This window comes from Anomaloglossus baeobatrachus, chromosome 10 (assembly GCF_048569485.1).
Source record: "Anomaloglossus baeobatrachus isolate aAnoBae1 chromosome 10, aAnoBae1.hap1, whole genome shotgun sequence".
Classification (NCBI taxonomy): domain Eukaryota; kingdom Metazoa; phylum Chordata; class Amphibia; order Anura; family Aromobatidae; genus Anomaloglossus; species Anomaloglossus baeobatrachus.
The window spans coordinates 42,867,382-42,892,616 of record NC_134362.1 but is presented as its reverse complement, the minus strand read 5'-3'; the positions used below and the strand labels follow the sequence as shown (position 1 = coordinate 42,892,616).

Sequence of the window (25,235 nt, the reverse complement as noted above, 5' to 3'; positions counted from 1 at the left end):
TAGTACCGTACTGAGGAGGAGACAGGGCCGCACCATCTAGTACCGTACTGAGGAGGAGACCAGGCCGCACCATCTAGTACCTTACTGAGGAGGAGACCAGGCCGCACCATCTAGTACCTTACTGAGGAGGAGACCAGGCCGCACAGTCTAGTACCGTACTGAGGAGGAGACCAGGCCGCACCGTCTAGTACCTTACTGAGGAGGAGACGAGGCCGCACCGTCTAGTACCGTACTGAGGAGGAGACCAGGCCGCACCGTCTAGTACCTTACTGAGGAGGAGACGAGGCCGCACCATCTAGTACCGTACTGAGGAGACAGGGCCGCACCATCTAGTACCTTACTGAGGAGGAGACAGGGCCGCACCATCTAGTACCGTACTGAGGAGGAGACAGGGCCGCACCATCTAGTACCGTACTGAGGAGGAGACGAGGCCGCACCATCTAGTACCGTACTGAGGAGGAGACAGGGCCGCACCATCTATTACCGTACTGAGGAGGAGACAGGGCCGCACCATCTAGTACCGTACTGAGGAGGCGATGAGGCCGCACCGTCTAGTACCGTACTGAGGAGGCGATGAGGCCGCACCGTCTAGTACCGTACTGAGGAGGAGACCAGGCCGCACCATCTAGTACCGTACTGAGGAGGAGACCAGGCCGCACCATCTAGTACCGTACTGAGGAGGCGATGAGGCCGCACCGTCTAGTACCGTACTGAGGAGGAGACAGGGCCGCACCGTCTAGTACCGTACTGAGGAGGAGACAGGGCCGCACCATCTAGTACCGTACTGAGGAGGAGACAGGGCCGCACCGTCTAGTACCGTACTGAGGAGGAGACAGGGCCGCACCATCTAGTACCGTACTGAGGAGGAGACAGGGCCGCACCATCTAGTACCGTACTGAGGAGGAGACCAGGCCGCACCATCTAGTACCGTACTGAGGAGGCGATGAGGCCGCACCGTCTAGTACCTTACTGAGGAGGAGACGAGGCCGCACCGTCTAGTACCGTACTGAGGAGGAGACAGGGCCGCACCGTCTAGTACCGTACTGAGGAGGAGACAGGGCCGCACCGTCTAGTACCGTACTGAGGAGGAGACAGGGCCGCACCGTCTAGTACCGTACTGAGGAGGAGACAGGGCCGCACCGTCTAGTACCGTACTGAGGAGGAGACAGGGCCGCACCGTCTAGTACCGTACTGAGGAGGAGACAGGGCCGCACCATCTAGTACCGTACTGAGGAGGAGACCAGGCCACACCGTCTAGTACCGTACTGAGGAGGAGACAGGGCCGCACCATCTAGTACCTTACTGAGGAGGAGACCAGGCCGCACTGTCTAGTACCGTACTGAGGAGGAGACAGGGCCGCACCGTCTAGTACCTTACTGAGGAGGCCGCACCATCTAGTACCATACTGAGGAGGCCGCACCATCTAGTACCATACTGAGGAGGCCGCACCATCTAGTACCGTACTGAGGAGGCGATGAGGCCGCACCATCTAGTACCGTACTGAGGGGGCGATGAGGCCGCACCATCTAGTACCGTACTGAGGAGGAGACCAGGCCGCACCATCTAGTACCGTACTGAGGAGGAGACAGGGCCGCACCATCTAGTACCGTACTGAGGAGGAGACAGGGCCGCACCATCTAGTACTGTACTGAGGAGGAGACCAGGCCGCACCATCTAGTACCGTACTGAGGAGGAGACCAGGCCGCACCGTCTAGTACCGTACTGAGGAGGAGACCAGGCCGCACCATCTAGTACCGTACTGAGGAGGAGACCAGGCCGCACCGTCTAGTACCGTACTGAGGAGGAGACCAGGCCGCACCGTCTAGTACCGTACTGAGGAGGAGACCAGGCCGCACCATCTAGTACCGTACTGAGGAGGAGACCAGGCCGCATCATCTAGTACCGTACTGAGGAGGAGACCAGGCCGCACAATCTAGTACCGTACTGAGGAGGAGACCAGGCCACACCGTCTAGTACCGTACTGAGGAGGAGACAGGGCCGCACCATCTAGTACCGTACTGAGGAGGAGACCAGGCCACACCGTCTAGTACCGTACTGAGGAGGAGACAGGGCCGCACCATCTAGTACCTTACTGAGGAGGAGACAGGGCCGCACTGTCTAGTACCGTACTGAGGAGGAGACAGGGCCGCACCGTCTAGTACCTTACTGAGGAGGCCGCACCATCTAGTACCATACTGAGGAGGCCGCACCATCTAGTACCATACTGAGGAGGCCGCACCATCTAGTACCATACTGAGGAGGCCGCACCATCTAGTACCATACTGAGGAGGCCGCACCATCTAGTACCGTACTGAGGAGGCGATGAGGCCGCACCATCTAGTACCGTACTGAGGGGGCGATGAGGCCGCACCATCTAGTACCGTACTGAGGGGGCGATGAGGCCGCACCATCTAGTACCGTACTGAGGAGGAGACCAGGCCGCACCATCTAGTACCGTACTGAGGAGGAGACCAGGCCGCACCATCTAGTACCGTACTGAGGAGGAGACCAGGCCGCACCATCTAGTACCGTACTGAGGAGGAGACCAGGCCGCACCATCTAGTACCGTACTGAGGAGGAGACCAGGCCGCATCATCTAGTACCGTACTGAGGAGGAGACCAGGCCGCATCATCTAGTACCGTACTGAGGAGGAGACCAGGCCGCACCATGTAGTACCGTACTGAGGAGGAGACCAGGCCGCACCATCTAGTACCGTACTGAGGAGGAGACCAGGCCGCACCATCTAGTACCGTACTGAGGTGGCGATCAGGTTGCACCGTCTAGTACCGTACTGAGGAGGAGACCAGGCCGCATCATCTAGTACCGTACTGAGGAGGAGACCAGGCCGCACCATGTAGTACCGTACTGAGGAGGAGACCAGGCCGCACCATCTAGTACCGTACTGAGGAGGAGACCAGGCCGCACCATCTAGTACCGTACTGAGGTGGCGATCAGGTTGCACCATCTAGTACCGTACTGAGGAGGAGACCAGGCCGCACCATCTAGTACCGTACTGAGGAGGAGACCAGGCCGCACCGTCTAGTACCGTACTGAGGTGGCGATCAGGTTGCACCGTCTAGTACCGTACTGAGGAGGAGACCAGGCCGCACCATCTAGTACCGTACTGAGGAGGCGATGAGGTTGCACCGTCTAGTACCGTACTGAGGAGGAGACCAGGCCGCACCATCTAGTACTGTACTGAGGTGGCGATGAGGTTGCACCGTCTAGTACTGTACTGAGGAGGCGACGAGGCCGCACCGTCTAGTGCCGTATGAACCAAAACCATTCAGCTGCATAATCCAGTACTGCATAGATGCTGTGATGCCGGGGTACGTTTGGGTACATGTTCGGGTACATTTCAGGACTTTCTGCCATAGATAACGAGTTGTATAGGCACCAGAGACCTCGCTCTGCGCTCGTCACGTTTCTGCCTCCTTCAGACACCGGTTTTCACACCACATCCTCATTTCGCTCACATCCTGAACGTGCGGCGGAGGCAATAACCCATCTCTGCGCTGTATCCAAGGACCACGCATCGTCCGAGAGGATGAGGAGGGGGTCCGCAGGCGAAACCGCAAATGACTGACACAGCAGCGCACATCCGCCATCCTGCCGGTGGTGCCCGCTACCACCATCGTTAACTCCTCGTCTCCAGGTACCCAGAAGCGTGTCTTTCAAGTTGCGCCAAAGTGTTGCGAGATTTCGCAAAGTTTTTTGAAAGCATGGCAGAGCCTTGGTCACACAGCGCGGCACAATACGGCGCAGGTAACGCGGGGGCAGCGCCATGTACCTGTCAAATCCACTGGTAAATGTCAGGCCCGGGCCCAAAGGCCCCCACACTATATACTATATATACAGGGGATGGACACAATCCCAGGACTGAGCCATTGTTAGCTCCAGCATCAGATATCGCTATATATAGGAGCACAGAGATAACACAGCATGGATAACACCGGCCCCCGCTCCTACCTCGCTATTCCCGGTCACACAGATGGGCAGCACGGTCCCGGCTCCGCTGCTCGCATCCTCCACCTCCTCCTCCTCCGGGCGCAGCTACAGCTGAGAGGCAGAGGCGCCCGACTGCGAGCAGCACCGACACGAAGCTCCGCCCCCACAGCTGTCACTCACAGCGGAGCATGCGCACAGCCAGGCCCGGCGCGCAGACCAAAGGCCCCCATTGGTTGGCAAAAGCAGCGTCCTGTTACCAAGCGCAGCACATTGGTACACGGCAGGGGAATTAGCTCAAATGGTAGAGCGCTCGCTTAGCATGCGAGAGGTAGCGGGATCGATGCCCGCATTCTCCAATTTTTTTTTTTTTTTTTAATACTGTAATTTAATGCAAGGATATTACAATATATCGTGATATAAAGCAGAAGAATCGTGACTGGGATCCTTATAGAAAAATATTGGGATCTTTATAATAACAGCATGGGATGCTCATACATTAGCAAGAGTTAACCCCTCTTCAAGGCCCATTTTGTTTCCTGAGGATTTTTTTTTTGCATTTTCCCAGATTTTTATTTTCCTTTTTATTTGAGTGATGTGTTATAGTTTTGACTGTCATCATTCATTTTACCATATATTGCGCTGAATTGATCAGAATTGCTGTCGGACGCAGGTGCTGACTGCGCAGCCGTCATCTGCCATGTTCGGAGGCGGCTGAGCTCAAAATATGCAGAGAAATAAAAACGCATGTGGCTTTCTGGCCATCTCTTGCAGGAAAAAAAACAGCGTAACAAAAAACAAACAAACGTAACAAAAGAGGCGTAATAAAAGCATAAAAAAGTAAAAAAAAAGCATAAAAAAGCATAAAAAAAAGCATTAAAAAAAGCATAAAAAAAAGCTACGTGTGAACATACCCATAAAATGTGTAGAGGGAGCCTGAAAAGCACACGGAAAATTGCACACAAAAAAGGTGACTGTACGACACAGCTGTCATCTGCCATGTTCGGAGCCGGCTGAGCTGAAAATATGCAGAGAAAAAAAAACGCATGTGGTTTTCTGGCCACCTCTTGCAGGAAAAAAAAACAGCGCTGAAAAAAAAGCGTAAAAAAAAGAGGCGTAAAAAAGCATAATACAAAAAAGCGTAAAAAAAAGCGTAAAAGAAAGCGTAAAAAAAGCGTAAAAAAGGCGTAAAAAAAAAGCTACGCGTGAACATACCCATAAAGTGTGTAGAGGGAGCCTGAAAAACACACGGAAAATTGCACACAAAAAAAGGTGACTGTATGGTGCAGACGTCATCTGCCATGTTCGAAGCCGGCTGAGCTGAAAATATGCAGAGAAATAAAACTGCACGTGGTTTTTTGGCCATATCTTGCAGAAAAAAAACTAAAAATCAGCATTAATAATGCTATGTGTGAACATACCCATAAAATGTTTAGAGGAAGCCTGAAAAGCACACGGAATATTGCACACAAGAAAGGCATGATAGTAAGGGTATGTGCGCACATTGCTTTTTACCTGCTTTTTTGCTGCTTTTTCTTCTGCGCTGTTTAATGCCAAAATGGATGTGTTCTTCTATTCAAGCAAAGTCTATGGGAATTTGGGTTTCTTGTTCACACTATGTTGTTCAAAATGCTGCCTTTTTGTGGCCGAACTTTGGTCAAAAACTCAGCTTTTCAAAGAAGCAACATGTCAATTGTTTTTGCCATTTGGGTTTTGCACTGCAAAGCTGAGTTTTTGACCAAAGTTCTGCCACAAAAAGGCAGCATTTTGAACTGCATAGTGCGGACAAGAAACCCAAATTCCCATAGACTTTGCTTGAACAGAAGAACACATCCATTTTGGCATTAAACAGCGCAGAAGAAAAAGCAGCAAAAAAGCAGGTAAAAAGCAACGTGCGCACATACCCTAAGTAACGAAAGTAGACGGTTATTGTGTATTTTTTTTGTACAGAAAACACGTGGAAATAATAATTAGCGTCATCACTGATTAGCGCTGTTGTCAAGCACAAATACGGATTGTACTTCCATCTAGTGTCCAATGGTGAAAACTGCAATCATACAGATCATTTTACAATCATTCACAAAAAGTTGTGACAAAATCAAAAATCCTAAATTTGTGAATCTGGAGATTTAGGCTATGTGCCCACGGGAGAAACTAACTGCGGATTTTGCCGTGGAAAACCCACGGATTGTTCTAGATTTTCCAGATAAATCCGCTGGTTTATGCAAGTACAGACACTCCCCATGTTATCCTATGAGATTTGGGGAGTGCTGTATCAATGCTGCGGTATGTGCGGCTACGGAATATGCTGCGGATTTACCACAGCCGCACGTAACTGCATGTCCATTATTCAAGCGGAACTATCTGCGGAATTCCTGCCTTTCCACCATGGAGATACAGGGCGGGAATTCCGCACGTAATCCGCACTGTTTCCAACAATTCCGCAAAAATACCGCAGCAATGGATAGCTGCGGACACCGGGGAGTTGCTGCGTGAACCTGCGGAAATACCTGCAGAAAAGTCCGCAGATATTTTTCCCGTGGGCACATGGCATAAAGGGGTTTTCCAGTAAAATATGTTACCACCTATTCACAGGAACAGTGTGGGGTCTGACCATAGGAGCTGCACCACGAGAAACTTTAAGGTCGCGTTCGCACAGTGCGTTTTTTGGTCCAGTTTTAGCACAAAACTGCATGCCTTTACTTATGAGAATCCTGAAGTTTTGTGCACAAGTTGCCTATTTTTTCCTTGCAGATTTGGTTGCAGAAAAAAATCTGCAGCGTGTCAATTCTTGGTGAATTTTTCAGCTTTTTATCCCCTTGACTTCATGATGAAAAACGCATGACAAAAAAACCGCACCAAAAACACACCTCGTTTTTTATCGTTTTTTCTGCCGGAAGATGCAGAAAAATTCTGCACCAAATATTCAGTGCACAACGCCTTAGGCTATGTTCACACAGGGCGTTCTTTTTTTTGTTTTTTTGTTTTTTTTTTTAGCATAGTTTTTGCCTTGGATTTATACAAATCCATGCTAATAAAAAAAACCCTGCCTTTCTCAGTCCCAGCAAAGTCTATGAGATTTCAGAAATCTTGTGCACACACAAATCACCTCCGGATTTTTCCTGACTGTTTTGTCAGCTTTCTTGGTATTTGCAGCATTTTTCAAACAATGAGCATGTCAATTCTTTGCAGAATTTTTGCCTTGGTTTTGCAGAATTTTTGCCTTGGTTTTGCACTAAAAACCACCCACATTATAGAAAAACCGCTGCAAAAAATGCCACAAAAACCGAACCAAATCCACAGATGACTTCCAGGAGACATCCTGGCACAAGATCAGGTTGGTCAGGAAAAAAATTCTGCAAAAAAGCCCTGTGTGAACATAGCCTAAAGCGGGCTTTACACGCTACGTTATATCTAACGATATGTCGGCGGGGTCACGTCTTAAGTGACGCACATCTGGCATCGTTAGACATATCGTAGCGTGTGACAGCTATGAACGAGCAAAAATACTCACCTTCTCGTTCATCGTTGACATGTCGCTCATTTTCAAAAATTCGCACGTCCGGTTGTTTATTGTTCCCGAGGCAGCACACATCGCTCCGTGTGACACCCCGGGAACTGCAGCTTACCTGCGTCCCGTCGGCAATGCGGAAGGAAGGAGGTGGGCGGGATGTTACGTCCCGCTCATCTCCGCCCCTCCGCCTCTATTGGGCGGCCGCTGTGTGACGTCGCTGTGACGCTGAACGTCCCTCCCCTTCAGGAAGTGAATTTTCACCGCCCACAGCAAGGTCGTCCGGCAGGTAAGTACGTGTGACGGGGGGTTACGACTTTGTGCGACACGGGCGCGATCGCACGACTAAATGCAGCGTGTAAAGCAGCCTTTAGACTGGAGTAACATTAGCGTATGGCATCGGATGCGATCTGCTATTGACCCTCGGCTCAGGCTCTGTGATCCAATACTGTGATCGGATCACAGCTGCGGAAGAGAGGGAGAGAGTCATTCCCCCATCTCCTCCATTGTCAGCCTGTGCATACATTGCACTGCAGTCAGATGACATCCGAGTGCAGTCCATTGTTTCTCTCATACCCATAGACTTGTACGGGTGCAAGTGATCCGAGACTCGAAGACAATCGCAGCATGCTGTCCCTTTAGGGCTGAGGAAAAACTCGCTGATCTGAGCTGCAGCATTGTCTTACATGGGGCTGAGTGCAATGTGAGATTTTCTTTCATTGCACTCATGCGAGTTATATGCCAGTGTGACTCTACCCTTATGCTTTGTGCATATGTTCAGTATTCGGTTGCAAACATTTCTGCATGTCTTGGCAGGAAAAATGCAACGTTAAAACTTGCAATTTTGATGCGTTTGTCAAATGAGTGAAATAACACTCAAAAACGCTGAAAGAATTGACACGCTGCACCAAATCTGCAAGGGGAAAATACTCAACGTGTGCACAGCACTTCAGGATTATCATAGACTTTGCTGGCATAAGAATGTTCTTGCAATTTAGTGACAAAACTGCACTCAAAAATGCATAAAAAAATGCGATAAAAACACAAAGTGTGCCATAATGCCATAAGACTGGAGCAGCTCGCACATCCGACTTGCCACTACATTTTGTAATGGGGTCAAAAGGTCCCATTAGACACAAAAGGTCACCTTTCTACCTATCGGTGCAAGTCCCAGCGATTGACAAGTTATTAATTATCCTGTCAATAGGTGACCTGTTTTCACTGGACAAACCTTTAAAGGGAACCTGTCACCAGATTTGGTGTCTATAAGCTGCGGACACCACCAGTGGGCTCTTATATACAGCATTCTAACCTGCTGTATATAAGAACCCAGACCGCTGTGTAGAACATAAAAATCACTTTATAACAGTCACCTAAGGGGCGGTGCAGATTGGTCAGATGGGTGTCTCTGTTCTCCGGGACCAGCGCCTCCTCTTTCGGCCATGTTTGTCCTCCTTCTTCTGAAGACAAGGTGCATGACGCATCCTACATCATCCACACTAGCCAGAACTGAGGTCCTGCGCAGGCGCACTATAATCCTTTGATCTGCTGCTCAGGGCAGATCAAAGTGCGCCTGCGCAGGACCACAATGCTGGCTAGTTTGGATGACGTAGGATGTATCATGCACCCAGGCTTCAGAAGAAGGAAGACAAAGATGGCCGAAAGAGGAGGCGCCGGACCCGGAGAACAGAGACACTGATCTGCACCATACCGACAGTTTAGGTGAGTATTAAAGTCATTTTTACGTTCTACACAGCGGCCTGGGCTCTTATATACAGCATGTTAGAATGCTGTATATAAGAGCCCACTGGTGATGGCCGCAGCTTATAGGCCCCAAATTTGGTGACAGGGTTCTCTTTAAAGGGTTATTCCCATCTTCCTAAATGGGCATTATTATCAGATTATACTTATAAATACAAGCACTTTTGTAGTTTACTGCTTTTCAAAATTTTCAGCCATTCTTGAGATATTACCTTTTCTTTCCTTTACATCTCGTAGGCTTGGAGACCGATCACCCCTGCTAGATAACCAGAACATGTGCAGCGCTTACAAGCTCTCTTCTATTGAGTTTATAATCACTGATTGGATGCTAGCCAGAAGAACGCTGCTACCTTCTAATCCTGGCCAGCTTCAGTGAAAGTACATACAAGCTGGGTAGCAGAGGTGGTCGGTATCCTAGGCAACAAGTTGTATACAAAATTGTTAATATCTCAAAAACGGCTGCAAATTTTTAGAAGCAGTAAAATGGAAAAGTGCTAGTTTTTGAAGCTCTGTGAGGTTGAGAATACCTTCTTCAAGAGCAGGATGCAGATCTCAAATGTTGTCTCCTGTTAGCGAAGAAATGTCCAGGTCAATCAGATCAAGTCATGCGAGTAGCTGGAATCCATATCAGGAACCAGATTAACGTCAGGTTGACATCAGCAGGATATGGAAGCAGAAGTTGAAGCTAAAAGTCAAACCAAAACTAAAATAAGGCCTTGAAGGTTGAAATGGAACCAAAACGGGAAACGTGAGTTGAAATCAGAAGACAAACTGAACCAGACGACAAAAGGAGTAGTGGCCGGCTAATTCAGGTGCAATTGTGGGATGCCATGCTCCGACTCGTCCATGTGCACAAGGGCGGACATAACGTTGGTGCAACCAGTGGAGCCGCACAGGGGCACAGGGGGTTGGGGGCCCATTTCTACTTTCAAAACATGTGGAATTGTGAATTTTTATGAGTAATTGGACTAAAAAGGGCCCATATACTGTTCTTGCACAGGGGCCCTTTTGTGTCTGTGTCCACCAGTGGATGTGCACAGAAGTGCACATCACTGATAAGATGCAACAAATTCATTAAGTGGTGTAGCCAGATTCGGACTGGCTACCGGAGGAACTGCCAGTCCTGACTGCGGTTACCTGGATTGAACTCTGGAGCTCTCACCTGAGCTCCGGAGTGCAGCCTGGACTGAACTCGGGTTTGCAGGACTGAACCGCAAGCGCCGACTGATTCCCCGGCGATTTCGGTTCAGTTCATGTCACAGGTGCGGACAGGTCGGGCTGCACTCCAGAGCTCAGGTGAGAGCTTCAGAGTTCAGTCCGGCCTGTCAGCAGCTTTCATGAACTGAACCGCAATTACCGGGGAATCAGTCGGCGCTTGCGGTTCAGTCCTGCAAACCCACGTTCAGTCCAGGCTGGACTCCAGAGCTCAGGTGAGAGCTCCGGAGTTCAATCCAGGTAACTGCAGCCAGGCCTGGTATTACTGGCGGTTCCTCGAGTAGCCAGTCTGATTCTGGGTGTACCGCTCTTAATAAATAAAGTGCATGTCACTGTACCACGTATATACTGGTGTATACATAGGGTCCATAGTTTTAAAAGTTATTGACTATATGTCTCGGCTGAGTAGTCCCAATTGGGTCGCTAGCCAATTCAGTTGACTGATAGGTCTCTCCATATGTGTGTAGAAAGGGAGAAACCGGTCAGTTAGGGATCGGGCCAGGGGGTGCATCGGACTAGTAATCTCTCACCCTATAGTCCCCGGAAGGCTTTTCTATATTATGAAATTTTGCAGCATCCCAGTATATAACATACCCGGTTGCAGTCATGCAGCCTATGTCTCATTCATGCTGCCCGAACCATTAATCTAATGACTGGTTCCATTTGAAAACTTGTTGGTTTGTTTTAATAAAAATGAGACAAAAAGCTGTTTTCTTTAAATACAATACTTTATTTCATAAGCACTATAGGTAAAATAATGGCTTTACACTTGGTGTATCCATAGATTTTAAAAAATGTACTATATATACATATAAATATATAGTATATATTATAGTGCAGTCCACTGTAAGGGGATGCGCACATGCTGCAGATTTTTTCTGCACCAAATATGCACCTTGTGGCCCAAAAAACGCACCAAAAAACGCATGCTGGAGAACTCTCTAAGGCTAGTTTCACACTTGCGTTTTTTTCCTTCGGTCACAATCCGTCGTTTTGGAAAACAGCGGAATCCGTTAACGGATTCCGCTGCTTCCCATAGACGACGCATTGCGACTGATGGTCCTGCGTTGCATCCGTCTGTGGAAAGAACACAGCATATAGCGTTTTTCTGCGCTTCCCAGAGTGTCAAAAAAACGCAATGTGCAGGATTCCATCGACTTCCGTCATTTTTATAATTGAAGTCTATGGTGGCGGAATCCGTCGGAATCATTTGACGGATTCCTGTGACGGATCCGTCTTTACACAACTGCGCATGCTCAGTTGAGTAAATTTCTGAAAAAAAAGCTGCAACGGATTCCGTTGTGTTGCAGGATCCGTCACATCAGTTGTGCCACTATATGAAACGCATCCGTTACATCCGTCACACAACGCAATGCGACGGATGCTGCACAACACAAGTGTGAAAGTAGCCTAATTTGCTGCGTGTGTGACTCCTAACTCCCCCTGGTGGCTGAGACTCCCCTCACCCAGGTCCTAAACTAGTGGATTGGGGCCCCAGTTGTGATGGCATCCTGTAAATGCCACACTGTAGGCGACCCCTTTGGTACCTGACCCTAGCCCAGTCCCCAGTGGGGAAGGGGCAACCCATGTGTGTATATGGTTGTGGTTGGTGAAACCGGCACTGATCTCCCCATCCATGATCCGTAATCCACCCTAATTATGTGCAGTACCCTGTGGCGACCAGAGCCTCAGGGGCGCCACACATGCAGATTTGGGCAACAAACTGCACCAAAATCGCATAAAAAACTGCACCGTACATACAGGGCCTCAGGTTATGTGCCCACGATCAAGACCAGCTGCGTCCTGGACGTGGCAAGTCCTGACCTTCGGGGCTGCGAATCTCCTCCGCAGAGACCACAGCAGCCCATGCCCACGATCAGGGTTTGGGACGCTGTGGTCTCCTCGCTTGTGTTTGCGACTCCGCAGCAAAGAATTGACATGCTGCGCTCTGGAAAAACGCACCGCAGGTCAGTGTTTGCTTCGGACCACAAGCACACAGTGGCCACGGGATTTCTATAAATCCCATCCACTGTGCTTGTACTGTACAACGCAGCGTTTTGGACGCAGCTGAAACACATTGCATCCAAAACGCTGCTAACACCGATCGTGGGCACGCGGCCTAATATTACCATATGCAGCAAATGAAATGCCGATGAAATACCGCCATATGGTGCATATGAATCAAACATAGCATCCAAGCAGCATTGTCTGGGTTTTACATAAGAACTTGTTGATTTTCTTGCATAAAACTCCCAGTGTAATGTAGGGCCGTAATCACCTAATGCAAAGGAGAGCTGTTGCCTGTAGCAACCAAGTCAGTTTCCATCATAATTCTAGACACTATTTGAAAAATAATTTTATTCAGTCAGTCAGTAATTTGTCCCATTTCCCTCCACTCATAAAATCGTTAAAAGAGGCATAGAGGCCATTTATTAAGTGTTGTTAAGGAGAGCTAGCGCCATTGCCCATAGCAACCAATCAGATGTCAGCTTTCATGGTGGAGAAGACGTTTTTCAGGTGAAAGCAGTAACCTGATTGGTTGTAATCGGACAGACGAGCAGAAGACTGTAGCCGGCGCCGTCAGTCCCGCCACGTCTCTGTTTCTCAAGGAAAGAAGTTTCCTTCCGGTTCTCGTGAGATTTTCGTGCTCAGCAGAGCGCGGCCGGGACTGACATTTTGGAGCTGCAGGAAGAAGCCTCCACAGGACGGTGCACAGAGGTAACGTCCTGTATACAGAGCCTGCACAGAGTGATGGCGGCCATACAGCAGGGGCATCATGTGACAGCTCCTCCATGTGCCAGACTTGCCAACTTTCCAGGATGCCCATCAGGGCGGGTAGTGTTCCCTCTATGCTGCCCCTTTTTCAGGCTGCACCCCCCTGAATGCACATTTGGATATCGGGGTCCCTTTATGGAATCTGTGATCCGCACCAATATATTGCATTTGATCCCAATATTTTGCAGCTTGCCACATTTCCTAATCATAAATGCATGCAACAAGTCTATCATTGTTTTACACTTTTATTACACCATTTTTAGTACCTACACCAAAACTTAAAGGGTTTGTCCACTATTTGGGCAACCCCTTCTTAAATATCCATGTAAAATAAGAGCGTATATTCGCCTCCTGCAGCGGCATTATGCCAACGATGTCAGAGCTGCTCTTCTTAGGTGACGTGCCATCGCTGTGCCACATGTGGCGCTGACCGGCTGTGGCCACCGATTGGCTGCAGCACGCACATAAAGCTAAGCTCACACTTCCATTGTTTTAAATCCATTAGGTTGCGACGCAACGACGAATCTGTCATTTTTAGATGTCAACTGACGCAACGGATGTGTTATTTCACAGGATTCCATTCACAGGAATCCTGTGAAAAAACTGATCTGTCGCGTCCGTTACATCCGCTGTGCGTCCGTTTTTTGACAGATCCGTCGTGATCCGTTTGTGTTTGGGACAGCCCAATGGGTGTGCCAAACATGCTGGGCATGCTCAGTAGAGCATGACGGAATCCAGCGCTGGTGGGGCCGTGGCGCATGTGTGTGTGTACATGCCAAGTGCGGGAGGGGGCGGAGCTGAGCGGGGAAGTGTCGGGCTCCCTGCACACGTAGCCAGGGTAAATATCGGGTAACTAAGCAAAGCACTTTGCTTGGTTACCCGATATTTACCTTGGTTACTAGCTTACACCACTTAGCGCTGGCTTCTTGCACACGTAACCAGGGTAAATATCGGGTAACTAGGCAAAGCGCATTGCTTAGTAACCCGATGTGTATCCTGGTTACGTGTGCAGGGAGCCAGAGAGAGCATGCGCAGCGAAATACTACGGATTGCGCTGCTCAAAAAACGTTACAGGCTGCGTTCCTTCCGCCCGGCGGTCAGTCGTTCCACGACTGATCAGTCAGACGGAGGACGCAACGCAGCATCATCAGTCACAATCCGCCGCTCATACAAGTGTATGGGAACAACGGAATCCGCTAAACGGACTACATTGTTAACCAGAGCCACGGATTATGACTGATACAATTTAACGGAAGTGTGAACCTAGCCTTAGCCACACTTTCACTAAGGCAGGCAGACTGCATTATAACACTATTTATCTGCAGATAATCCCTAAATATTCAGGTATATAGTGTTATCCGAGGTGACCGTTTTCCTTTAACCCCTTCAAGACCTTTAATGTATATTTACGTCAAAGGTCGAGACCCTTGCTGTGATGTGGGCTCGAACGCTGGGCCTGCTGCACTTTTCCCTGCATATGTCTGCTGATCTGATGAGTCGACGAGTGCTTCTAAGAGGTACGTTGCGACGTCGCTAGCGATGCCGAGCGCGATAGTCCCCGCCCCCATCGCACATGCGATATCTGGTGATAGCTGCCGTAGCGAACATTATCGCTACGGAAGCTTCACACGCACTTACCTGCCCTGCGACGTCGCTCTGGCCGGCGACCTGCCACCTTCCTAAGTGGCGGGTCGTGCGGCGTCATAGCGACGTCACACGTCAGGCGGCCAATAGAAGCGGAGGGGCGGAGATGAGCGGGACGTAAACATCCCGCCCACCTCCTTCCTTCCGCATAGCCGGTGGAGGCAGGTAAGGAGATGTTCCTCGCTCCTGCGGCTTCACACACAGCGATATGTGCTGCCGCAGGAACGAGGAACATCGTACCTGCGGTCGATCCGACATTATGGAAATGACCGACACTACACAGATCACCGATTTACGACGCTTTTGCGATCGTTTATCGGCGCATCTAGGCTTCACACGTTGCGACATCGTTACCGGCGCCTGATGTGCGTCACTTTCGATTTGACCCTGACGATATCACAGTAGCGATGTCGCAACGTGCAAAGTACCCCTAAGGGTACGTACCCACGATCAGGACTCGCTGCATCCTGGACGAGGCAGGTCCTGACCTGCGGGGCCGCGAGTCTCCCCCGCAGGAGACTGCAACTGCCCATGTCCATGATCAGAATTCAGGGCGCTGTGGTCTCTCGCTTGTTTTCTGGATGCTTTGCGGCTTGCACATCACTGTATACTTAGTTTAATATACATTTTGGGGGTGATAGACCCTTTAAAATTGGCTGCAAATGACACGGCCATTGGATCTCACATGATGTCTACAACCAATCACTGGCTTCAGTGGTATACCTCCCGAGAGAGGTAGGCAAGCAGAGGTTAATGGTCCAAAATCCCTTTAAACCACAGCGTTTAGGTACCGTGTTTGCATGAAACGCACAATTGTGCATTTCTAAGTGCTATACAGTTAGTGCAACCCAAATAAGGATTTATTAACCCTAACATTGCTGAAATTGGGCCAGAGGTCCTTATAACAGTATGTTACAGCTTTTCATGTTCTGGGTCCTTGGAGATAATTTTGTCATCTTCTAAATTGCAATGTTATCTCTGCCACATTGATTTTCCTTTGTGTATTTATTTGCAGTTGAAAAATAATAAAGAAATGGCGGATGTAGAAAATGACCCTTGGATATTCTCAACCCAGTCGTTGCCTTCCGACTCGCGACTCATGGCAACAATGGCAAACGGGTATCTGGGCACGAGGGTCTACGGAGAGGTCTTGCATGTAAATGGCATCTACAACGGTCCCGTAGGTGACTGTCACAGAGCAAATGTTCCCAGCCCTCTCGATGTCCGCCTTCGTATAAAGAAGGAAGAAATTACAGATCAAAGGTTCTCTCTAGATGTGAAAACAGGTCAGTGTTTGGATGCTTTTTGGTAATAATTGAGTAAGGTACCTTTTCTCTAAAAGAGCGTAATGTATTTAAAGGGAACCTGTCACCAGTTTCTTCACTATGAAACCAAAAGTGACACCTTCTGCAGCTCCTGGGCTACATTCTATGAAAGGTGAACCTTGTGCCCTGACTCCCCTTGCAGACCCCGAATATAACTTTATAAAACCTGACCGTTAGGTATGCTAATTACCTGTGTGTCTCAGATGGGTGCGCTCATTTTCGTCTCCTGTCCCTCCTTGTGGCCGTCTTTGCTATCCTCCTTTCGTGATTGACGCCACCGTTATCATGCACGCTGATCGGCCAAATCTCGCGTCTGCAGTCATTCTCCCGGCTCACGCAGGCGCAGTTCGCCCTCGCGCAAGCCGGTGCGCGAGATTATGGTCGGCAGTGTGCATGACGTCCCCTGCGTCATCCTCGTACCCTACCATAATCTCGCGTATGTGAAAACACAGCACCGGCTCGCGCAAGGGTGAACTGCGCGTGCGCGAGCCGGGGGAATTACTGCACAGACGCGAGATTTGGCTGAGCAGCGTGCATGATGACGGCGGCGTCATCACGTTAATCATGAAAGGAGGATGGCGAAGAAGGCCAAAAGGAGAGACAGGAGACGAAAATGAGCGCACCCATCTGAGCCCCACAGGTCATTAGCATACCTAACGGTCAGGGTTTATAAAGTTATATTCGGATTCTGCAAGGGGAGTCAGGGCACAAGGTGCACCTTCATAGAATGCAGCATAGTGAAAAAACTGGTGACAGGTTCCCTTTAAAGGGAGCCTGTCAGGTGCAATATGAACGAGCAGTTCTGGGTGTATATTGCTAATCCCTGCCTAACTGTCCCTGTATCTAGTACTATAGATGAAGAGATCTTTAGAAAAAGTATTCTAAAGATCTCTTTATGATATGCTAATGAGGCCAGGGACTAGTCGCAACTGCGTTAGTTCCTGTGCCCTCTTAGCATGTTAGCACGCCCACAGAGGCATGCTGATATGCTATTCAATGCCCATAGCCCAACGTCATCAGTTGTGATGCGCATACCTGTTTCTGTTGTCACGGCTTCAGATTGCCAGGTTTAGGGTCAGTGTGCATGACCAGAAGACCCGGCATTTCCGGTCATGTACGCTAGACCTCTCTGAAGCCAGGTTGCGTACACCCAGCTACATAGTGCACATGACCGAAAGTGTGGTGACTTCTAATCATGGGCACTGACCCTAAAGCTGGCGTCTGAAGTGGTAACAACAGACACAGGTACGCTCGACACCGCTGATGACGCTGAGCAATGGGCATTGAATAGCATGTTAGTACACCCCTGTGGGTGTGCTAACATGCTAAGAGGGTGGAATGAGTGCCAGAACTAACGCCCTTGTGACTAGTCCCTGCGCTCATTAGCATATCATAAAGGATCTTTAGAAATACTTTTTCTAAAGATCTCTTTATCTATGCTACTAGATGCAGCGATTGGCAATATGCACCCATAGCGGCTTTTAGTTCTGGGTGCATATTGCACCTCACAGGTGCCATTTAATGATTTCTCTGCTCTCCGTGATTTACCTGGAATCACACGCCTGCAGTTTTGATATAAAAGTATCCGACTTCATACATTTTACATCAACAATTGCATTTCTGATTCCAGCTGTAACATACAAGCCTTTTTTTTTCTTCTGCTGTTTTTTGATATTTATTCTCCTTTTCCTGCGATTTCAGGAACGTTTTGTCACACCGTCCAGTGCTCCACATTTACAGCGACGCAGCAGCTCTTTGCTCACCGTTTGCACAGACATCTCTTGGTCAACAGAATAACCTTAAGAGCTTCCAGCCCCGTTACTGTCAATCTTGAAGTCAATTTTAAGGCTGAAAGCCAAGACCTAGATCTCCAGGGAGGTCCGGACTATTGTAACGCTAAGTGAGTATTAATTCAGAACCTATTCATTTGATTACTTATTTATGGGGCTTTCTACAAGGCTTTATTGAATAAAATGATGTCTCCAGCTGGGCGATGAGGTCTTTTTACTATACTATACGTTGTAGTGTGTACATGCTATTATCTTGGCAGGTAAGTAATATTAAATGCTATTTCTTTGTCGCTCCTAATTGGGAGACCCAGACAATTGGGTGTATAGCTACTGCCTCCGGAGGCCACACAAAGTATTACACTTAAAAGTGTAAGGCCCCTCCCCTTCTGGCTATACACCCTCCCGTGGGATCACGGGCTCCTCAGTTTTCATGCTTTGTCGAAGGAGGCACACATACATGCATAGCTCCACTGTTTAGTCAGCAGCAGCTGCTGACTATGTCGGATGGAAGAAAAGAGGGCCCATACTAGGGCCCCCAGCATGCTCCCTTCTCACCCCACTCTTTGTCAGCGGTGCTTGTTAAGGTTGAGGTACCCATTGCGGGTACGGAGGCTGGAGCCCACATGCTGCATCCTTCCCCATCCCCCTTCGGGCTCTGGGTGAAGTGGGATTTTACCGGTCTCCAGGCACTGAGACCGAGCTCCATCCACAGCCCCTGGAGACTCTGCTGGATATGGAGCTGAGTATCGTCAGGGACAGGCCCTGCTACGTCAAGGTACTCTGTGTCCCCGTATATATCGCGCTCACACCGCAGCATTGCTGGGTGTGTTAGTGCGCCGGGGACAACAGCGCTGCGCGCTGGTGCCATTCCTATCTACAGCTCTGCTGAGTGGGGACATGTATTGAAACTGCCGCGCGGCCGCTGTTGTCAGTTTTTAGCGCTGCGGCGCGGCTGGGACTTGTGGTGCGCCGGGGACTTCCGCGCTGGCCGTGCATATATGACGGCCGCGCTTATTACTCGAGTCCCCGGCTTTTTGCGGCCTAGTTTCGTTCCCGCCCCCAGGCCTGCCAGTCAGGGGAAGGGCGGGACGCTGTACAGAATGTCAGCGCAGAGGGCTGGAGTCTGCTTTGCATACTCCAGCCCTCACACTGGGCACAGTGTGAAGCCAGTTTCCCGCACTTTGTTTGAGGCACGCCCACGGTCCGCCCCTCTTCACAGGACGCCGGCAGCCATTCCTGTGTGCAGTCTAAGCTGGAGAGAGGAGACTGGGAGACCCAGACACGGGATTCTGGTGCCCACACACCCGCTTTTTAGCGGGCGGTAAGCTGCCCTCAAGGGCTGACCCCCACTGGTGCCGAAGTGTATATTTGTATTTTATGCTTGCAGCTATACATTGCACTGTACGGTCGCGGTGATTCTCTCCTATATACCCTCCTAGATTACTCAGAGGATACTACAGCATGTCGACCGCAAAAAGCAAAGGTGCCAAGGCACAGGCTTTCTATGCTGCTTGTACCGCATGTGGGGCTGTTCTACCGGCAGGTTCCACTGATCCCCACTGTGTGCAGTGCTCGGCCCCTGTGGGACTTGCTCGGCCGGGGCCTCTGCTGGAGGTGACCCAGGCAGAACCTCCTGTGAATACTGTCCAGGTGACAGGGACGGAGTTTGCAGTTTTTGCTGACAGATTGTCTGTGACTATGACTAAAATTCTTGAAACATTGCAGTCTAGACCAGTAACTCAGGCCATGGGCACTGTTACCTCATTGCTCCCTGGTCCCCCTCAGTTGGAACAGCTCCGGGATCCGGGGGTGTCACTTACATCCCAGGGTGATGGCTCTGACACGGACGACAGTCCCAGACAGCCTAAACGAGCTCGCTATGAGCGGCCCTCGACTTCATCTCACTGGTCAGGGTCCCAGCAGGGCTCTCTGTATGATGAGGCGGAGGTAGCTGATCAAGATTCTGATCCTGAGACCGCTCTCAATTTGGATACACCTGACGGTGACGCCATAGTGAATGATCTTATAGCGTCCATCAATAAAATGTTGGACATTTCTCCCCCTGCTCCTCTTGTGGAGGAGACAGCTTCACAGCAGGAGAAATTCCATTTCAGGTATCCCAAGCGTAAATTAAGTGTATTTCTGGACCCCTCTGACTTTAGAGAAGCAATCCAGAAGCACCACGCTTATCCGGATAAGCGTTTCTCCAAACGTCTTAAGGATACACGTTATCCCTTTCCCCCGGACGTGGTCAAGGGCTGGACCCAGTGTCCCAAGGTGGATCCTCCAATCTCCAGGCTTGCAGCTAGATCCTTAGTTGCAGTGGAAGATGGGGCGGCACTTAAGGATGCCACTGACAGGCAGATGGAGCTCTGGTTGAAGTCCATCTATGAGGCTATCGGCGCGTCGTTTGCTCCAGCATTCGCAGCCGTATGGGCACTCCAAGCTATTTCAGCTGGTCTTACACAGATTGACACGGTCACACGTACATCTGCTCCGCAGGTGGCACCCTTAACCTCTCAAATGTCTGCATTTGCGTCTTACGCGATTAATGCTGTCCTAGACTCTACGAGCCGTACGGCAGTGGCGTCCGCCAACTCCGTGGTTTTACGCAGAGCCTTGTGGTTAAGAGAATGGAAGGCAGATTCTGCCTCCAAAAAGTGTTTAACCAGTTTGCCTCTTTCTCGTGACCGACTGTTTGGTGAGCGCTTGGATGAAATCATTAAACACTCCAAGGGTAAAGATTCATCCTTACCTCAGCCCAGACAAAACAAACCCCAACAGAGGAGAGGACAGTCGGGGTTTCGGTCCTTTCGAGGCTCAGGCAGGTCCCAATTCTCCTCGTCCAAAAGGACTCAAAAGGATCAGAGGAGCTCAGATTCTTGGCGGACTCAGTCACGCCCAAAAAAGACAGCCGGAAGACCCGCTACCAAGGCGGCTTCCTCATGACTTTCGGCCTCCTCTCTCCGCATCCTCGGTCGGTGGCAGGCTCTCCCGCTTTGGCGACGTTTGGCTGCCACAGGTCACAGACCGTTGGGTGAGAGACATTCTGTCTCACGGGTACAGGATAGAGTTCAGCTCTCGTCCTCCAACTCGCTTCTTCAGAACTTCTCCATCGCCCGACCGAGTCGATGCTCTGCTGCTAGCAGTGTCCACTCTAAAAGCGGACGGAGTGGTGACCCCCGTTCCTCTTCAGGAACAAGGTCACGGTTTTTACTCCAACTTGTTTGTGGTGCCAAAAAAGGACGGGTCATTCCGTCCCGTTCTGGATCTAAACCTGCTCAACAAGCACGTAAAAACCAGGAAGTTCCGAATGGAATCCCTTCGCTCCGTCATCGCCTCAATGTCTCAAGGAGATTTCCTAGCATCTATAGACATCAAGGATGCTTATCTCCACGTGCCGATTGCTCCAGAGCACCAGCGTTTTCTACGCTTCGTTATAGGAGACGAACACCTTCAGTTCGTAGCTCTGCCTTTCGGGCTGGCGACAGCCCCATGTGTCTTCACCAAGGTCATGGCAGCAGTAGTAGCAGTCCTGCACTCGCAAGGTCACTCTGTGATCCCGTATTTGGACGATCTACTTGTCAAGGCACCCTCTCAAGAGGCATGCCAACACAGCCTGAACGTTGCGCTGGAGACTCTCCAGAGTTTCGGGTGGATCATCAACTTTTCAAAGTCAAATCTAACCCTGACCCAATCGCTAACATATCTTGGCATGGAGTTTCATACTCTCTCAGCGATAGTGAAACTTCCGCTGGACAAACAGCGTTCTCTACAGACAGGGGTGCAATCTCTCCTTCAAGGCCAGTCACACCCCTTGAGACGCCTCATGCACTTCCTAGGGAAGATGGTAGCAGCAATGGAAGCAGTCCCTTTCGCGCAGTTTCATCTCCGCCCACTACAATGGGACATTCTCCGCCAATGGGACGGGAAGTCGACGTCCCTCGACAGAGACGTCTCCCTTTCTCAGGCGGCCAAGGAATCTCTTCGGTGGTGGCTTCTTCCCACCGCTTTGTCGAAAGGAAAGTCATTTCTACCACCATCCTGGGAGGTAGTCACGACAGACGCGAGTCTATCGGGGTGGGGAGCAGTGTTTCTCCACCACAGGGCTCAAGGGACGTGGACTCAGGAAGAGTCCACCCTTCAGATCAATGTTCTGGAAATCAGAGCAGTGTATCTTGCCCTACAAGCCTTCCAGCAGTGGCTGGAAGGCAAGCAGATCCGAATTCAGTCGGACAACTCCACAGCGGTAGCGTACATCAACCACCAAGGTGGAACACGCAGTCGGCAAGCCTTCCAGGAAGTCCGGCGGATTCTGACGTGGGTGGAAGACACAGCATCCACCATATCCGCAGTTCACATCCCAGGCGTGGAAAACTGGGAAGCAGACTTCCTCAGTCGCCAGGGTATGGACCCAGGGGAATGGTCCCTTCACCAGGACGTGTTTCAGGAGATCTGTTGCCGCTGGGGGATGCCGGACGTCGACCTGATGGCGTCACGACACAACAACAAGGTCCCGGTTTTCATGGCACGGTCTCACGATCACCGAGCTCTGGCGGCAGACGCCTTAGTTCAAGATTGGTCACAGTTCCGGCTACCTTATGTGTTCCCACCTCTGGCATTGTTACCCAGAGTGCTGCGCAAGATCAGGGCCGACTGCCGCCGCGCCATCCTCGTCGCTCCAGACTGGCCGAGGAGATCGTGGTACCCAGATCTGTGGCACCTCACGGTGGGCCAACCATGGGCACTACCAGAACGACCAGACTTGCTGTCTCAAGGGCCGTTTTTCCATCTGAATTCTGCGGCCCTGAACCTGACTGTGTGGCCATTGAGTCCTGGATCCTAGCGTCTTCAGGATTATCTCGAAAGGTTATTGCCACCATGAGACAGGCTAGAAAACCATCCTCCGCCAAGATCTACCACAGGACGTGGAAGATATTCTTATCTTGGTGCGCTGCTCAGGGAGTTTCTCCCTGGCCTTTTGCATTGCCTACTTTTCTTTCCTTCCTGCAATCCGGGTTGGAAAAAGGTTTGTTGCTCAGCTCCCTTAAGGGACAAGTCTCAGCGCTAGTAACAGACAATTATATTCCCAAATATTTCTTTATTTTAAATATATAAATTAAATATCCACACCTACAGTGAATTAATTATAGTACATGTACCTTTAGTATCAAAGACAGTTCGCATACATATAGCATACAGTAGTTTATAGTACATATAGGTCCTTGATAACAAGGAAATTTGCATATAGCATAATGATTATTCAACATAAATACAGGCCGCTCACTCCAGGATTATGGATAATGCTTCACAAACACTTAACTTGTGGGATTATATGCTCTTTCCCATTATACTCATGGCAAACGCTATTATGATTTAAGCAAGTCCAGAATAGGCAAGCATATAGAATCCAGTCCCAATATATTCAGAGTGAGTTTAACATCAAGCCTGTTAGTTTGATCTTCACCTCTTCACCTCAACGCGTTTCCCCACATGAATTATTGTGGTTCATCAGGAGGCTACAAAAAGCAGAATATAGTCTATCAGGTTTGCATATTTGTATCATTAAAAATAACACATGCATGTGTGGAAAATAAACATAGACATAGTCAATATACATTGTATCTACTTGCCATAACAAAGAATCAATAGGGTATGCAGATCCACAGAGTCTTTCCTTAATCGAATCGGCGGTAGCACAGAGCAATCCTGTCAAGATAAACAGCCACTTCCGTCCCTGGAGACTCTATGGATCTGCATAACCGTGGAGGTTTATAAAGCCGGCATAACTTAGATCAGCTGTGTGCCCCTAGGTAAGATGGGCTGGCGCGTCATAATGCCGCTATTGCGCCTGCGTGCAGTAATTAAAACACTGCAGCTGTGTATCATGAATAGTTTATGAACGATGTCCGTGCGCGTGCGCGGCGCATGACCCCACCGCGCATGCGCGAATCGTCACCATGACGTCAGCGCGCATGCGCAGTGCATCGCACCGCGTCCCGCAGGTGCACATCCATCTCAACTCGGACAGATTAGCTGCAGCCTTCCGTGTCTCATAATGCCACATCAAGGCTAAGTGCCGCATATGCCCATCTGATTACCCGCAATAAATATGCATAAATCGATAAAATACCGGTAATCACAGTGGCAATGTTAGTGCGCATGCGCGATGCGTCATCTCTGACGTCATAGCGCATGCGCAATATACCACATTCCGCCACACTCAGCCGTCTCGGGCAGATTACTATTGCGCCTGCGTATCGCAGCGAACCCTTGCGGTTTATATATTGGCATATGATCTCTACAACACCAATATATATTAAAGATGAAGCTTGCTTTACATATATAGCAGGTATAGATCATATACCTATTTTCAGTATATACTACCACATCGCTATAGGGCACACAGATCTGATCTTTACATAGACAAATATGCACGGCAGATACACTTCATGATCATAAATTAGATCTCTTGTTGCATATATTTCTTTTACATAATCATACTTATATATATTCATATATTAATCAATGTAGCTTATTATACAACATAAAACAGGGGCCCTGTGTAGGATTAATAACATATACATAAGCAGGCAACCCTAGATGCAGAAATTTTCTCCAAGACTGATCATTAATATACTCCAATTTATTAAAGCAAGAAGATAAATTCATAATTCAATATTTTCCAAAGATTTGGATGAATGCCATAGGCATTCTATCTCTAATGTTATAGCGTTATAGGATATTAAACAGATAAGTCCTTAAGTACTTTTACATAGGTAGGAAACAGCTAAAAGAGAGCAGTTCGTTAAGCCCTTTTGGAGATAAGGAACCCATTTTAAAAATCCATTCAGATTCTTTCTGTAGTAAAATTCTATCGAAGTCCCCCCCCCTTGGATTACGCCTTACTACTTCAAGTATAGAGAATCGGATATGCTTTATATCCCCGTGATGTATGGTATTTATATGCCGGGAAATTGGGGTATCCCTTTTATTCCGTATATCGGATAAATGCTCCCCTACCCTTCTCCGAAATTCTCGTCTTGTTTTACCTACATAATCAAGGGGGCAGTTGCAGGTGGCTCTATAAACAACTCCTGTAGATTTACAATTACTAAAATCTCGTAGAGTGAAAATTTTTCCTGTTGCTGCACTTCTTACTATTTTACATGAATCCATAGAATCACAATAAATACAGGTCCCACATCGGAACATACCGCATATCTGCCTGTCCAGCCAAGTCCCTAACGGACGAGGTCCTTGATATA

General features: G+C 49.3%; 2 protein-coding genes and 1 non-coding gene across 3 annotated transcripts in view; 2 read left to right on the top strand and 1 right to left on the bottom strand.

The window, feature by feature from the left end:
* LOC142254497 (uncharacterized) overlaps positions 1-4,107 on the bottom strand; it is an 87,510-nt gene extending 83,403 nt beyond the window's left edge. The window contains exon 1 of the mRNA XM_075325585.1: positions 3,971-4,107. The gene's annotated coding sequence lies outside the window, so the exon portion shown is untranslated. The remainder of the gene's footprint in view (positions 1-3,970) is intronic.
* Positions 4,108-4,232: 125 nt separating this feature from the next.
* On the top strand, positions 4,233-4,305 carry TRNAA-AGC (transfer RNA alanine (anticodon AGC)). The gene has a single exon. It is a non-coding gene; the product is annotated as a tRNA-Ala (tRNA).
* An 8,767-nt stretch (positions 4,306-13,072) lies between these two features.
* PGGHG (protein-glucosylgalactosylhydroxylysine glucosidase) overlaps positions 13,073-25,235 on the top strand; it is a 109,277-nt gene continuing 97,114 nt past the window's right edge. Inside the window, exons 1-3 of the mRNA XM_075326398.1 lie at positions 13,073-13,151; positions 15,868-16,138; positions 17,879-18,077. Coding sequence (XP_075182513.1) covers positions 15,886-16,138; positions 17,879-18,077 — 452 coding nt within the window. The 5' untranslated portion in view covers positions 13,073-13,151; positions 15,868-15,885. The remainder of the gene's footprint in view (positions 13,152-15,867; positions 16,139-17,878; positions 18,078-25,235) is intronic.